Source organism: Ceratosolen solmsi, unplaced genomic scaffold (genome assembly GCF_000503995.2).
Source record: "Ceratosolen solmsi marchali unplaced genomic scaffold, CerSol_1.0 scaffold7, whole genome shotgun sequence".
Lineage (NCBI taxonomy): Eukaryota > Metazoa > Arthropoda > Insecta > Hymenoptera > Agaonidae > Ceratosolen > Ceratosolen solmsi.
The window spans coordinates 4,340,058-4,353,783 of record NW_011948413.1 but is presented as its reverse complement, the minus strand read 5'-3'; the positions used below and the strand labels follow the sequence as shown (position 1 = coordinate 4,353,783).

Sequence of the window (13,726 nt, the reverse complement as noted above, 5' to 3'; positions counted from 1 at the left end):
TCAAGAATTATTAGTATATTTTAATGTAAATAATAGACGAATGAAAAATTCAAATGTATATGAAAATTTTTTATTTTTGCATTGACAAGATAAATTCGTAACTATTTTAGTTCTTATATTATTTTTTTTTCTCTTTAGAAATCTGGTTTCGGTTAAATCGTTAAATATCTCCTCGAAAACACGTCATCGTTTTATTCTACTTTTAAGTCACCTAATAAGAAAAGTTAAGAAATTATAATGCTATTAGGGACGACTTCGTTATACCCTCGATCCTTCCGCTATAGAGCATAAATAAACGCCATTTATATAAATTCCTCAGCCCTAAGCCCCGAGCGCATGTTCCAAATGCTCGAGGACGCGTAATGCGGCAGCAGCAGCAGCAGCAGCAGCAGCAGCAGCAGCAGCATCTTGAAAGCTTTGTTCTTGATTTATTTGTCAATTCAAAGTGACTTTCAATAATGAAACGGTGACGATAAAAGCACGAAACAAGAGCTGATAAGATAAATCTAAGGTCTGGAACATTCGTAATCTCATCCTTCCTCAAACATTTTGAATTGTATAATGTGATCCGATCAGTGTCAGACAAGTGGTTAAATTATACGAGAACAAACAATTACTACGATTTAATCTAACATTTATCTTTATATTATTAGAGCAAGATGGGAAAGTATAAGATTAAAGTAAGTCGGATGATTTATTGACGTTTAATTGATAAATTCATGAAAAGTAATATTTGATTTCAAATAATTTTCATACAAAACCTTTATTCGATATATTGAAAATTTTGCAGATCGGCATAATCGCTGGCTGTGGCCTAGATAAATCTTTTAAAGAGGATCTTACATATTTTAGTAAAATAGAGAGGGAAGATGCAACAAACGAATATGGTTTACCATCCAGTAGCCTTTATACAGGAACAATTAGTGGAGTTGATGTTGTGCTGTTAATTAGGTATAAATATAAAATATACATTTATACAATAATCATGGCGTAAATATGTAGAATTTTTTTATTATACCTCAGAATTATTAATAATAATACTAAAGCTTGAGAATTTAATGTATTTTGCATAAATGTACAATGATTCTTCCTAAAAATTACAAACTCCTTGCTATATAAAGAATTTTAATTTTGATTATAAAATCGTTTTATTTAATGAGTTAAAATAATTTTAAAAAAAAAGTTTAAGATCCATATTATTGATACCAATTCATAAGATTATTTTTATAAAATAATCTAGAACTTTATCATTATATTATAAATTACAAGTTAAAATAATTATTGTAAGGCATGGATCAGGTTATAAAGTATCAGCAACTGATGTCAATTATCGTGCAAATATAGAAGCTTTTCGGGTGGTTGGTTGTACACATATTCTAGCAACTACTGCTTGCGGCTCGTTGGTGAAATTATTCAGTAAAGAACAATTAGTTATTCCAGATAGTTTTATAGATAGAACTGTTCATAGAAAAGGAACTTTCTATGATGGAACTTCTAAATATTATTCAGGTATTATACAATTTGTATAATTTTTTTTATTTAAATTTTAATATATACAATTCACATTTTAGGTATTTGTAATCTCCCAATGGAACCATCTTTTGATCCTCATACTTCTCAAATAGTTGAAAATGCAGCAAAAAAATTAGAAATTTCTATTAAAAAGGGAGCTACTATTGTTGCAATAGAAGGACCTCGTTTTTCATCAAAAGCAGAAAGTTATATGTTTCGACAATGGGGAGGGCATTTAATTAATATGACAACGTGTCCAGAAGTATATTGAAAATTAAATTTTAAATTTATAACTTAAATTGGATTTTACTTAAGATTATTATGTCATAATACATTAAACTTCTTTTACAGTACTATTTAATATTAAAAGGTTATTTTATTATATATATATATATATATATATATATATATATATATATATATGTATGTATAAACACATAAATATGAATTCTTTAATCTCTAAAAGCAATTGTTAAGACCTTTAATATACAAATGTTTATTGTATGGTATAATAATTTAGAATTGTGAATAGTTTACTAAAATTAATGTTGGTTAAGAACAAAAATATATCGATATTATAGGTTTTTTTGGCAAAGGAAGCTGGAATACTTTATACATCTATAGCAATGGTTACTGATTACGATTGTGGATCGGATGACATAGCAGATAACGTACATCCTGTTGATGTTTTTAATGTTTTTAAAAGAAATATTAATAAAATTAAAAGTGTGCTAATACAAACAATTGAATTGATCAGTCAAGAAGATTGGGATCAGCGTATCGACGATTTAAAGGTATTTTACATTTTTTCTCAATTTATAAGTTATATTGATTTCAATTTTGTATATTTTTTTACAGGATCTTGTAAAAAGCAGTGTTACTTTATCTTCTTGATTATACAAAAAATATATTAATAATGAAGTAATATATTGAATAGTAGCAAATTGTATTTTTTAATAATATATTATTAATAAATAATTCTTGGGTAATTCTTTTATCTGACATTATTTTTGTTAGGAAAAAGCAAAATTTAGTTCTAATGAATAAAAACAAATGCTTATATAATTAGTAACAGTGATAGTAACGGAACATGATATTTATTTATAATTATACAATGTATAATATAATTATTGAAGGTAAACGACAGCTCGCCGTTTTTTTTTTTTTTTTTTTTTAATATATCTACAAATTACAACAGCTTGCTTTTATAACTCTTTCATTCGGTTTTTACATAAATTATAACGATATTCACAATATATAAGCAGGCATTATTAAGTAAATTCTTAATGTTTAAATGATCGTTATTTCGTTTAAAAAATTTTGTGTAAAGTTTAAAACTATAAAAGGTAATAAAACCATTACTACAAGCGAATTAAAATTTTTTATACTTGATTTAACAATCAATTTGCAAAAGTAACTAAAGTCTTTATCCATTGTTACTTTGCATAATACTTTACTTTTTTTTTTTTTTTTTTTTTTTTTTTTTTTTTTTACAATAGTTAATATATTCTGTAATTTTTAATTATTTTGAATATTGCTTATGAAATTCTACGTTTTTTAAATTTTCGTGAATTTCACATTCTGCATTCATGTTTTACATTAATAAAGGATATTATTTAAATAAAAGAAAACTTATCTACTTTTTGAATACTTTTGAAATATCTTAAAAGGCTTCAAAACTGTTTTCATGATTTTTCAATTTTGTACACAGCAATTAAAGAAATCCGTTGCAATATTTTCATACAATATAAAGACAGGCGTTGCAACGACTCTCAAATAAACATTTTCTAGTACATGTTCTTCAAGCTCCTAAGTTTCAAGCAAAATTTTAATATTTCCTTTGCACACTTAAAAATATCTGAACATTGTTTGTCATTTATTACAAATTGTACATTTTCATAATTTATATTTTTATATTAGACAAATATGTGGAGCCTTTGATGAAACATGTGCACATAATCAAACTAGAGCAAGGCGTACAAGTCAAACTTAATAAAACTTGTACTAAAATTATGTACAAGAACTGTCTGGTGAAAAATATCTCAAGTATTCTTACTAACTGCATACCTACATACATACAATTATGCGTGCATGTGTGTGTATATGTCAGAAAGAAAAAATACAAATAAGCCATTAGGATCTGTATTCCTTTACAATACTTTATTTGTAATAACAAAAGAAAATGAGAGAACCGAGGTTATTATGTAAAAAGAATACTACAGCGAAGCTTTTACATCAGAGATTTTTCCACCAGATTAATCTATCACTCGAAATTCACCATGCATCACGTGAGAATTCAGTATTTTATTGAATTCGTTTCCTCAGAAATTGCTATAAAAATATTATTCTCAATACTTAACAAAGACTCGCACATGAAAGCTGGATAAAATTGCTTTTAAAATTTGAGACGCCCATGCATTTGGAACGACATCAATAAAAGTTTCATCGGTAAGAGAATGTTGAGACAGTATTTTTGACTTAATTAAAAAGCGTTTTGAATCGTTTGAGTGGTGGTATTCGGCTAGTTTTTAAAATAGTAGCAAATATGCAACCGGATGAGCCAAGATGTCAAGTGTGCGCTAAATGTACAATGAATTCCACAAATTAAATTAAACTTTATTGTCCACCATGTCCACATTGATTTTATAGTAGACATAAGGAAAGTAGTCGCTTTGACCAAAGCCCAGCCCTGGTATATCGACACTCTAAAAATTATAATATATTTATAAATATCTATTATTGTAGCATATTTTATAATAAGTAAACTTACGTCTTGATTACTAGACTGCGAGCTGCCAGCAGTCGCTGATGAATCCAGGTGAGCGTAAAGTTGATTTAAAACATCCCGTAATCGTTTAGTGCTTTTCTTGTGCGGGCGCAGCAAAATCGCTTGAAAATTGACAGGCAGTCCGTACCTAAGAACTGATTCAACAAAAACACGCAAAGCTTTAACGTGGATCCATGCGCAAAAGCACTCGCTAAAATTAACTTTTAACCACCGTACGAGGGGTCCAAATTGTTTCTTTTTATCAGTAACGAGCTTGGTCATTTCATTTTTTCCTTGATGTAAAAAGAAAAATAAAATTACAATAAGATTAATAGTTCAATAATATTTCGGATAATAAAGAAAAAAAAAAAAAAGAAAAAAAATACTAACCAGCAGCAAGTTCTTCCTCGTTGTACGTGAAATCACGTACAATGAATTTTTTTTCGCGAGCATGAAGCTTAAATTCTTCAATTACTTTCTTAAAAAGAGTCACTGTAAACAATCCATATTCCTGATCTTGAATTATAAGCTGTGAGCTTCGTGGTACGATCATGTCCGTTAACTTTTCATACATGGCATTCCACTCTTGAAAGCTTGCTCTACAATAAAATTACATATAATTGCTTAGTTGTTAAATTAAAAAAATGAGGAAATGGATTTTTTTTCAAGCTTAAATAATAATACCTCGGTACAATCACGAGTAATGTGGTCAAATATTCGCTATCGAGGATAAAGTGCTCTTTTTTTACAAGATCCGCTAAATTTCGAGTTAATAAACTTCCTCTGTGTAAAAAAATAAACATAGACATTGATATACGGTAATGATAATTAAAAGTATTTAAATGGTTTTACGTTTGTTTCTTCTCGAGGTTTTGCAGACTGCCCTTGAGATTGTTGTAAGTAGTCGATTTCGTTTTAAGATCTGCATCGATTTGACCCACTTGTTTACTTATAATGTCGGCTATATTTCTCAATGACTGTTTGATGGGATACTTGGCCATGTCCCATTGAAATCGTGTTATATATGTTGGCAGATCACCTGGTGCGACAGAATTTTTCAATACAGTGCTTAAATAATACGGTACTTTCACAAGAGATTTAATTGAACTCTATTACGAGTTCAAGGGATATAAAAGAATCGTTCGAGCATAGAAAATAATGATAGGTCATGCTGGTTTAATTAGAAATGGTATTAAGAACAATTCTATATGAGCTATACTATATTATGTTTTAATATAATTTTTATTCTCGATCTACATATGCTTCTACTCTGTGTATGCGTACGTGTACGTGTACATATACATGTACGAGTGCGCGCGTGTGCATGAAGATAGTACCTTTAATACGTGTGAAGTGAATATTTGCAAATGGCAATACATACCGTGTATTGGTTACACACGTCTGTATGTAATATATGCATAGAAACACGCATAGGTAAATATGCCTAGGTAAATGCATCACTATGCATTATAATTTATGGATATTATATGTACTTCCACAGGACTGCGCGCGTATAAATTTAAATATGATAGGTATAAAGTTGTTCGTTTCATGATCTAACGTGGCTTTAATATCATAATAGAGAAAGATTTAATAGACATCAGTGTTACATGGTGTAGTGACATCAACAAAATTTAACATTAGTGAATATTGTAAGGGCAACGAAATGCCGTAGTGTTTACTAAGTAACGATAGGTTTAGTAACACAGTGCAACATGCACCCAAATGACAATGAAGTGCCCCATACTGGTCAAATATCCCCTCCTCGTAGTTTGATCGGAAAGTAACCTGTATTATCTTATGTGAGAAGTAGCATAAAATGTCATTAGTACCGTGATTTCATAAATGCTTAAGATCATGCATAATTCTCATTTTTTATTATTTTTTTATGTTTAAGCAAAACGTAATTGATTATAATAAAATGATTATAATGCCATGATTATAATAAAAATAAAAATATATAAACACACACATGTATATGTATGTATGTATGTATGTATGTATGTGCGTATGTATGTTATGTATGTTATGTATGCACGTATATGTTAGATGTACATATATGTGATGATTGTACAGATTAAGCATGAAATTCACCAAGCTAAAGAATAAATGATTTTAGTTTAATGCGGAGCCATGAAATCTTACAAGCCGCAAGCAGGCGACATGTCAAAGCATTCATTCATGCTAGCTGTTAGTTTCAGGACATTGGATAATTTTTAAAATTATAAATCTTAACAGTCTCATAGAGTTTTAGATTTAGGATAATCGAGATAAATGTCAATTATTAAAAAACACTTTTTATCTTTCAAACGAAGTGCATGCGAGTACGTTAATTTTCGTATGTTGCAGTGTCCCATTGTTCCGATCGATAATCATTATTTATTCGACTCCGTGGAATTTCGATGTTCTGTTATTATCTGTAAATAAGGTGTACGAGTTGTGTCGTGTTGCGTATGTTCAGTATTAAGTCATTCAGTGAAAATTATACACTACACACAGTATTTAAAAGCTTTAAAAAATGAAATAGAAAAAATATAATAAGAAAAGAAAACGACAAAAAAGTACCAGATCGTAAGTGGCGGGATCGAATACGCTTCCTTAGACACGTTCCGAAAAAACAGTTTGTTAAACTGGCTTTTCGATATTCGACTTTTCTTTTTAATACAGTGAGGCGGACTGCAGCAGGATAAGCAGTGGCGCCAAAAAATTGCTTGTGTCTCTATAAGTGGAGGCCAAGATATGAGAGAAGGGATACAAGAGTTTTGTAATGACAATATCATTTCCGTTTTTTTTATTACTTTTGTTTCTTTTTCTCTCTTGAATACATAATATACTGATATTGGGATGAGAAAGAAGAAGAAAAACTAAGGAAGCGAAAGCAATTGGATTGTGATTGACGAGTGGGTGGAACTGTGCACTGTGCCACTCATACGATGTCTTTAGATACTTTAAGTGCACCGAACAGTTGTTACTGTTTTTATTCTCTTGTGTTTTAAGTCTGGTACGCGTGACTTAAGCCACTGCAATAAAAATTTACAAGATCGTTGATTGTTGAGAAGGAAGCAAGGATGGGAATAGAAGCAACCTCTTCTTTAGATGTAGACCGAGAGTCGTGGAGATAGAAATTAGAACGGACAGAAAGACAAATACAAAGAGAGAGAGAGAGAGAGAGAGAGAGAGAGAGAGAGAGAGAGAGAGAGAGAGAGAGAGGTAGGGAGGGAGGGAGGGAGAGAGAGAGAGATAGATAGAGACAGAGAGAAGAGGGAGAAAGTGAGAAAAAAGAGGGTGAAGGAAAAAGGGAGGAGAGTGATAACACCGCGGAAAGGAAGGAGGGTGGGAGGAAGAGAGAAAGAGAGAAAGAGAGAAAAAGAAAGAGAGGGGAGATATCCCAACTACGAGAGGGTGGATGATACGTTAGAGGAGCGGGTGGCGCGGGTGGCAAGGGGCGGTGGCCGTGACGGGACGGGTACCTGGATTGGGCAGTTTGCTGACAGCTTGTTGGTCTTCGTCTTCGTCGTCAGGGTCGTCGTCATTGCGGTCGTCCTGCGGGCAGTCCGGGCTGGCGGTCTGGGCCCGGAATGGTCGGGGGCGGCGCTGTCGTCGGCGGCGACGCCTCGGCCTCGGCCTGCTCGGCTCCTGTTCGAGCTCCTCGTCGCTGCTACAGCTCGACGACGGGGAGCAGGAGATCGAGGGACTGAGAGGACTCGGACTGTGCCGCGGGGAAGGTGTCGAGGGGGTGGATGCCGTGCACCAGTGCGTCTGGTAGCACGAATACATGGAGGAGGAATCGCCCGAAGCTCGGCCCTCGCAGCCACCCTGCGAGCCCGGGCATGATTTCTTATCGTGATGCTGATGATGCTGATGATGTTGATGATGATGATACCGATGGCTTTGGCTATGGCCTTGGCCACAATTCGCCTGATGCTGATGTTGATGGTGATGGTGGTGGGACTCGTGCCGCTCGTCTAGATGATGCTGATGCTGATGCTGATGCTGATGCTGATGCTGATGAGGATGAGGATGATGATGGTGGCGCTGTTGATGGTGTTGCTGACCTAGACAGGCTGCTGATTCAGGCGAGTCGGGCCTCTCGAGCCTGTCCGAGTCCCTCCAATGCCTCTGTTGCTCCTTGCAGGTCGCCGGCTTGTACGAGGGTGTCACGGGCGTGTTGGGTGGGGTGTCCGGACCCCCCTCGGTACTCTCGGCCTCACCGTCCATTGACGTCTGACCTATCCATTACAGCCCAGTCCCAATTCTCCAAAGCGACTTCTCTCATTCTTACGACTGTCTCGCTCAATCTATTTATTTTGCGTCCTACGCCAAAAGCCTAACGACAACGCCGACGAAACTCAACGAAAACAAAGTAACTTAACGGATGTTTCGGCGGTTCAGAGTATTTAATGCGCAGCCCGTCACACCACATCCACGGGCCGTCTTATCTTTTCATTCGGCTTTGTTTTTGTTACGAGCTCGTAATTGACACCGATCGATTAAATACTCTGATCTCGTGGGGGAGTAACAAAATCCAACACAAGCGTAAGGATGATTAACTGAACAAAAGAAAAAAAAAACAACGTGAGGGGGAAGGTGAAAGAAAATAATAATTTGTCGTGGAAGAGAACAGGAAGGCGGATCGATTGGCATGAGCAAACAGTCTACAAAATAGGTTGCAAGATAAATAAGACGATGCAATAAAAGTAATCGTCTTATTAAGACCAAAATTAAAAATAAAAGACTGTCGCGAAAATAAATGCGACAGCATGCCCAAGTTAGGGTGTTGGAGTTAAAGGTTAGGGCTGAAGTAAGAGGCACCGGAAAATTTAAGGAAAAATAATAGAAACAAAACCTATGCGGTGACTAATCGGAGCTTGGTGACCACAGTAACCCAAGCAATTCCTTGCGTTGGCCACTTATCATACTCAAAGTTTCATTATCTCATTTTGTCATCATTGTTTATGGTCATGTTCATGTTGCAAGTATAAGCTTTAGTTCGAATGCATGCGAACTGGAGTTGGTTTTAAGTAACGCGTGCCCGTAAGTGGCATTTTCACTTGGTTCGGTTTTCGTCAATTGGCACATTGCACATATGCCTTGAGAATTCTCACGAATATTTGTATAAAATTTGTTGTATAGGCGGTGCACGTGTATGAGCATTTGTTAGTCAAAACAATGAGTAAGGTACAGGGAGAAAGGGTTAATGTGGTCGAAATAAAAGTAAAGCAAGCAAAGCAACATCACAACAAATACAATTAAAGAAAATAAAATAATCTCCAGCTAAATATAATAAGCCATCTACTGTTACATCAATTATGTACTATACACGACATACACGATTTATTCTTTTGTATTCTTCAGAATCATAATTCGTTTAACAGTTAATCAAACTTAATAAGTAGAAATACGTCGCAGCACGTGAATCAACTAAAATATCAATAACTTTATAGCCATGAAAGCTTGGCCTGCAAATGCATAATATTATTGAATGCAACAATTAAAAGGACATTTTAATTTTATTAATTTCAATAATTAATAATAAATTTTATTTTTTAATCCTATTTAGGTCGCATCAAAACGCCTTCAATAATATTGATTATATTTGACTTCAAAAACTTAAAAAATATATAAAGATTTTATGATATTAATTCATGCACGCTCTTAACTTTTACTAAAATATTACTATTCCAATAATTATAAAAATGTTTTATTCATTTTTACTACATTTTTACTTATGCAATTCATTAATTATCTAATCCATAAACTTAATATAACTCAATTTATTAAAAAAGAAAAGAAAAAAGAAACTATATCTCGTTAAAAGGTAGTTAATATAGTCACATTGATAAATTAAAAAAGAATACAATTTTCATTAAATTAAAAAAATTTAATAATCATTTGATTTAAATTTTTATATGTTGATAATAAATTATTATTACGATAAATTTGTCTACAAAAGTATTATTTCATTCGTTTATGTATTTTTCAGTAAATACACACTAATTAGTTAAAAAATAAATCCATAATACAGTAAATTTATGTTAATTTGGTATAATTTAAAAATAAATGCTTTTCGAATAAATAATAAAAAATAGAATTTAAAAAATAATTTTAAAATAATATTGTGCTAATTTTATATTATGTTAAGCATCTCTGGACTAACCATTTAATCAAGTTATTAACAATACAAAGATATGAAAATGAACAAAAAAGCGTTTGAAATACACGTGAGGTTTGCATTTTATATTTCAATTACAATAAATAAGTTCCATAAACCTTATTACAGATAAAATATTATTAAGTAGTTTTCATTAATTACCTATGAATTTGATTTACGTCATGTTTTATTGATGATCAAAGGATTAAATTTTATCCCTATTAATTTTCATCTTACAAAATTATATAGAATAAAACTTACATTGTTTGAAGACATATATAAAAAATTTAAAAATGAAAATTAAAAAAAAAAAGAATGGATGTGAAAACACTTGATTTTTTAAAGATATTATTTATTAGATACTGATAAGATTAAATTTTAGAAAGGAAATAAATTAATGCAATCTCAACTATAGAAGAGATTGTGAATCGATTGATGTAAATGTAATTTTTAATTTAATTAATCGAATCGAAATTTAATTGCTTTCATAAAATTACATTAGTAATAAATTTTTGTTCTTTCATTTAAATTTATTAAATCTTAATATACACATTTCAAGTAAATTCATAAAATAAGTGTTTTTCGATTCATTTTTAAACAATATAAAATATGGTTGTAATTTTCTGTATTTAATAAAATATAATTTCCCACTAATATTTATAATATAACAATTGACTATATATTTCATAACTTCATTTTATCACAAGAGAATAATTTCAACTCCTTAAAAACAAGTTCATTGAACGATCATAAATATAACGAGGAAAAAAAAAATTTATAAAAAAAACTTTTTTCATGCATACAAAAAATACATTTAAATGAGAAAATTTTTTATTATCTTAAAATAATTATTGGCATTACAGGCAAAACTATCAAGGTTGAGTAAAAGTTATTGAAGTTTTTTAATTGATTAAGGTTAGAATTTAAATTAAAAAAAATAATTTAAAAGTAAAATAAGGCTATATTAAAGAAGTTGTCTATTTATTGAATATATTATATTCAGTACATCAATATGAAAAATAATATAGATACATACATACATACATACATATGCATATATATATATATATATATATATATACACACACGTGTATGTGTGTGTGTGTGTATGTATGCACGAAGAAAAATTATTATATATGGTGTATTTGTTTTGTGTTGTGTATAGTATTCTTTCGCGTCGATTTCTTTTCTTAATTGATAGATTTAAATTGATGGGACATCATACACTAAATTTTAATATATTTTTGTAGGAGAAAATTTGAGAGAATAATCTTGTTTTAAAGAAAAATGCAAATATATTCTTTATTTTATAAATAATAATATTTAGATAAATTTTTATAAAATAACTTAATTCTTGATTAATTTTTCTTGAATTTTCTCGTACAGCATATTATTTTTAGTAGTTCAAACATACAACAGATAAGGAAGTTAATTATAAAAAAGCTGTAAATCAAAAGTGAATACTCACTATTATTGGCCATTAGATTTTCATGAAGTTTATCTCTCTGGTCTTCCAAGACTTCTCCCAAATAAGTAGCCACCTTACGAGTCACCTGCTCAACATACGTGTCAAGCTTACCAAGATCATCCGATAGACCTACCAATTGATCTAAGGTTCCAACTTTAAGATCAGGGATGTGAAACTTGTAATTGATGGATAAAGAATTTTGTTTGGATGTTAGATTGTTCATTGTTTCCCATGTCTGTTGACAAGTTTTGTCACCGGGTGCAGAAATCAACCAATATTCTGTCATTTTGATTTGACAGAATTGTTCCTTGTTACCACTGAAAATGTTAAAATTTTGCAATGCTAATAGTAGAAAATTAAATTTCATTTTAAAATAGTATATAAAGCATTTATCAGTATTTATTTGTCGTTTGTTGAACGAATGCTAAGATCTCCAGTACAATATATTATTATTATTACCTAGGTAAGTTTTATAAGAATTATACAAGGTCATCTAATAGTTGCAAATTATATCTATTTTTTGGTAAACAACAAATATGGTGCTTTTTAATATCTTTCTAAAATGAATGATTTTGCGTCTCAATTTGGTACGTTATAAACATAAGAGACATGTGCCTGGGGTGCGCGTAATTTCCGAATAACTTCTTACAGTTTCAATCGATCAGTTCAACTTCGATGAATTTAAATATCGAGATAAAATTAAGTAACCCACTCGTAAAGAGCACGATAGGCATAATTTGCCAACTGTATAATCGACCGTTACAAAATGTCTTAATTAATCTGTAGCGACAAGAACCTCCTGTAAACAACCACCTGCTCAACGAGATTTCGTGGTAAAGGCGTTTTGCGTAAAAGAATCCGAATCATTTAAAAAAAAAAAAGAAAAAGTATTAGAAAATATTGTTGGCAGTCTCGTTAGATATCAAGATATAAAATTGATTATTTGTAGTAAATAAGGGGGTTCGATCACGGGCTAATTATCGGCTCGAAGAAACAAGTGTACAGGCCATTCAAGGGGGTGTGGCACACTGCGACTCCTCGTGAAATATTACGTAAGCCTAGATGTATGCTTTCCACGTGACTGCGAGACCGAGAAAATACCGCAACTCAAAGAGCGCGCTAAGACTTGACTTGTGTTCGTACTATCGACAACAATGAGGATCGCGGAAAAGATGCGCGACGCTTCGTAACATAGCGAGAGGATGTCGAGTAAAGAAGCCGACGCGATGGCACCTAGGTGTCCTTGAACGAGCGCCTCTATGAGGTCCGTCTGGGCTGGCAACTGGGCGCCCGTCTTTGTCGAAAATCAATATTGAAGCGCACGGGCGCGCGCGAGGGAGCGCGACTCCATTTTATCAATCGCCACTATATAACGTGCTCGGGGCCGAGGTCGCGACAAATGCCCAGCATTGCCTATGCAGGCAATAGCGAACCTTTAAAATCCGGTGCTTTTGGCAGAGCGAGCCCGACTTTGATATCCGAGGGCGATGGCGTGGCACTCTCGGCCCCCGAGTAAACGGCGAGGACGAGGAGCAGCAGCGTAAATCACGCGAACGAGAGTACGTCATTATCCGCATCTCGGCTTCTTTTCGATAATTTTATCGCTAATTTTAATGGACCACGAGTCAAAAGCGATCGCGTATACCACTTGAATCTCACTGCCTACCTGGATGCGACTCTGATGATCTTGGTAGACTCGATGCACTCGGGAGGACGACCCGACAACGTCCTTTCCGCGAAAATTCGTGGAGTCGCTTCGACTTACTCTCTTCTCGTCCCAACCATTGTATTGTCTTTCTCTCACTCACACAGATACCGAACCTCCGAA

General features: G+C 32.6%; 2 protein-coding genes across 3 annotated transcripts; one reads left to right on the top strand and one right to left on the bottom strand.

Moving 5' to 3' along the window:
• The first annotated feature begins 379 nt into the window (after nucleotides 1-379).
• Nucleotides 380-2,406, top strand: LOC105367644 (S-methyl-5'-thioadenosine phosphorylase). The gene is made up of 6 exons (XM_011506411.1): nucleotides 380-680; nucleotides 791-951; nucleotides 1,289-1,509; nucleotides 1,572-1,774; nucleotides 2,094-2,318; nucleotides 2,371-2,406. The coding sequence occupies exons 1-6, from the start codon at nucleotides 660-662 to the stop codon at nucleotides 2,404-2,406; spliced, it is 867 nt and encodes a 288-aa protein (XP_011504713.1). The 5' UTR covers nucleotides 380-659.
• A 738-nt stretch (nucleotides 2,407-3,144) lies between these two features.
• On the bottom strand, nucleotides 3,145-13,716 carry Vha44 (V-type proton ATPase subunit Vha44). 2 transcript variants are annotated; one of them, XM_011505983.1, is made up of 7 exons: nucleotides 13,565-13,716; nucleotides 11,899-12,215; nucleotides 5,132-5,318; nucleotides 4,964-5,062; nucleotides 4,670-4,878; nucleotides 4,283-4,572; nucleotides 3,151-4,217 (listed from the first exon to the last, which is right to left on the bottom strand). In XM_011505983.1, the coding sequence occupies exons 2-7, from the start codon at nucleotides 12,182-12,184 to the stop codon at nucleotides 4,122-4,124; spliced, it is 1,167 nt and encodes a 388-aa protein (XP_011504285.1). In that variant the 5' UTR covers nucleotides 12,185-12,215; nucleotides 13,565-13,716; the 3' UTR covers nucleotides 3,151-4,121. The 2 variants fall into 2 exon arrangements, with proteins under 2 accessions (XP_011504284.1, XP_011504285.1); XM_011505982.1 differs by lacking the exons at nucleotides 11,899-12,215; nucleotides 13,565-13,716 and adding an exon at nucleotides 7,750-8,682 and having other exon boundaries at nucleotides 3,145-4,217.
• Between the last annotated feature and the right edge of the window lie 10 nt (nucleotides 13,717-13,726).

Excerpts from the sequence above, each read along its gene's own strand:
- Vha44 (XM_011505982.1), bottom strand. The coding sequence starts at position 8,497 with ATGGACGGTGAGGCCGAGAGTACCGAGGGGGGTCCGGACACCCCACCC. Across the intron at positions 4,573-4,669 it reads CGAGGAAGAACTTGCTGCTG|GAAAAAATGAAATGACCAAG; the intron begins GTTAGTATTTTT and ends TTTTACATCAAG. Across the intron at positions 4,218-4,282 it reads CGCAGTCTAGTAATCAAGAC|AGTGTCGATATACCAGGGCT; the intron begins GTAAGTTTACTT and ends TATAATTTTTAG.
- LOC105367644 (XM_011506411.1), top strand. The coding sequence starts at position 660 with ATGGGAAAGTATAAGATTAAA. Across the intron at positions 681-790 it reads TGGGAAAGTATAAGATTAAA|ATCGGCATAATCGCTGGCTG; the intron begins GTAAGTCGGATG and ends AAAATTTTGCAG. Across the intron at positions 2,319-2,370 it reads ATTTAAAGGTATTTTACATT|GATCTTGTAAAAAGCAGTGT; the intron begins TTTTCTCAATTT and ends ATTTTTTTACAG.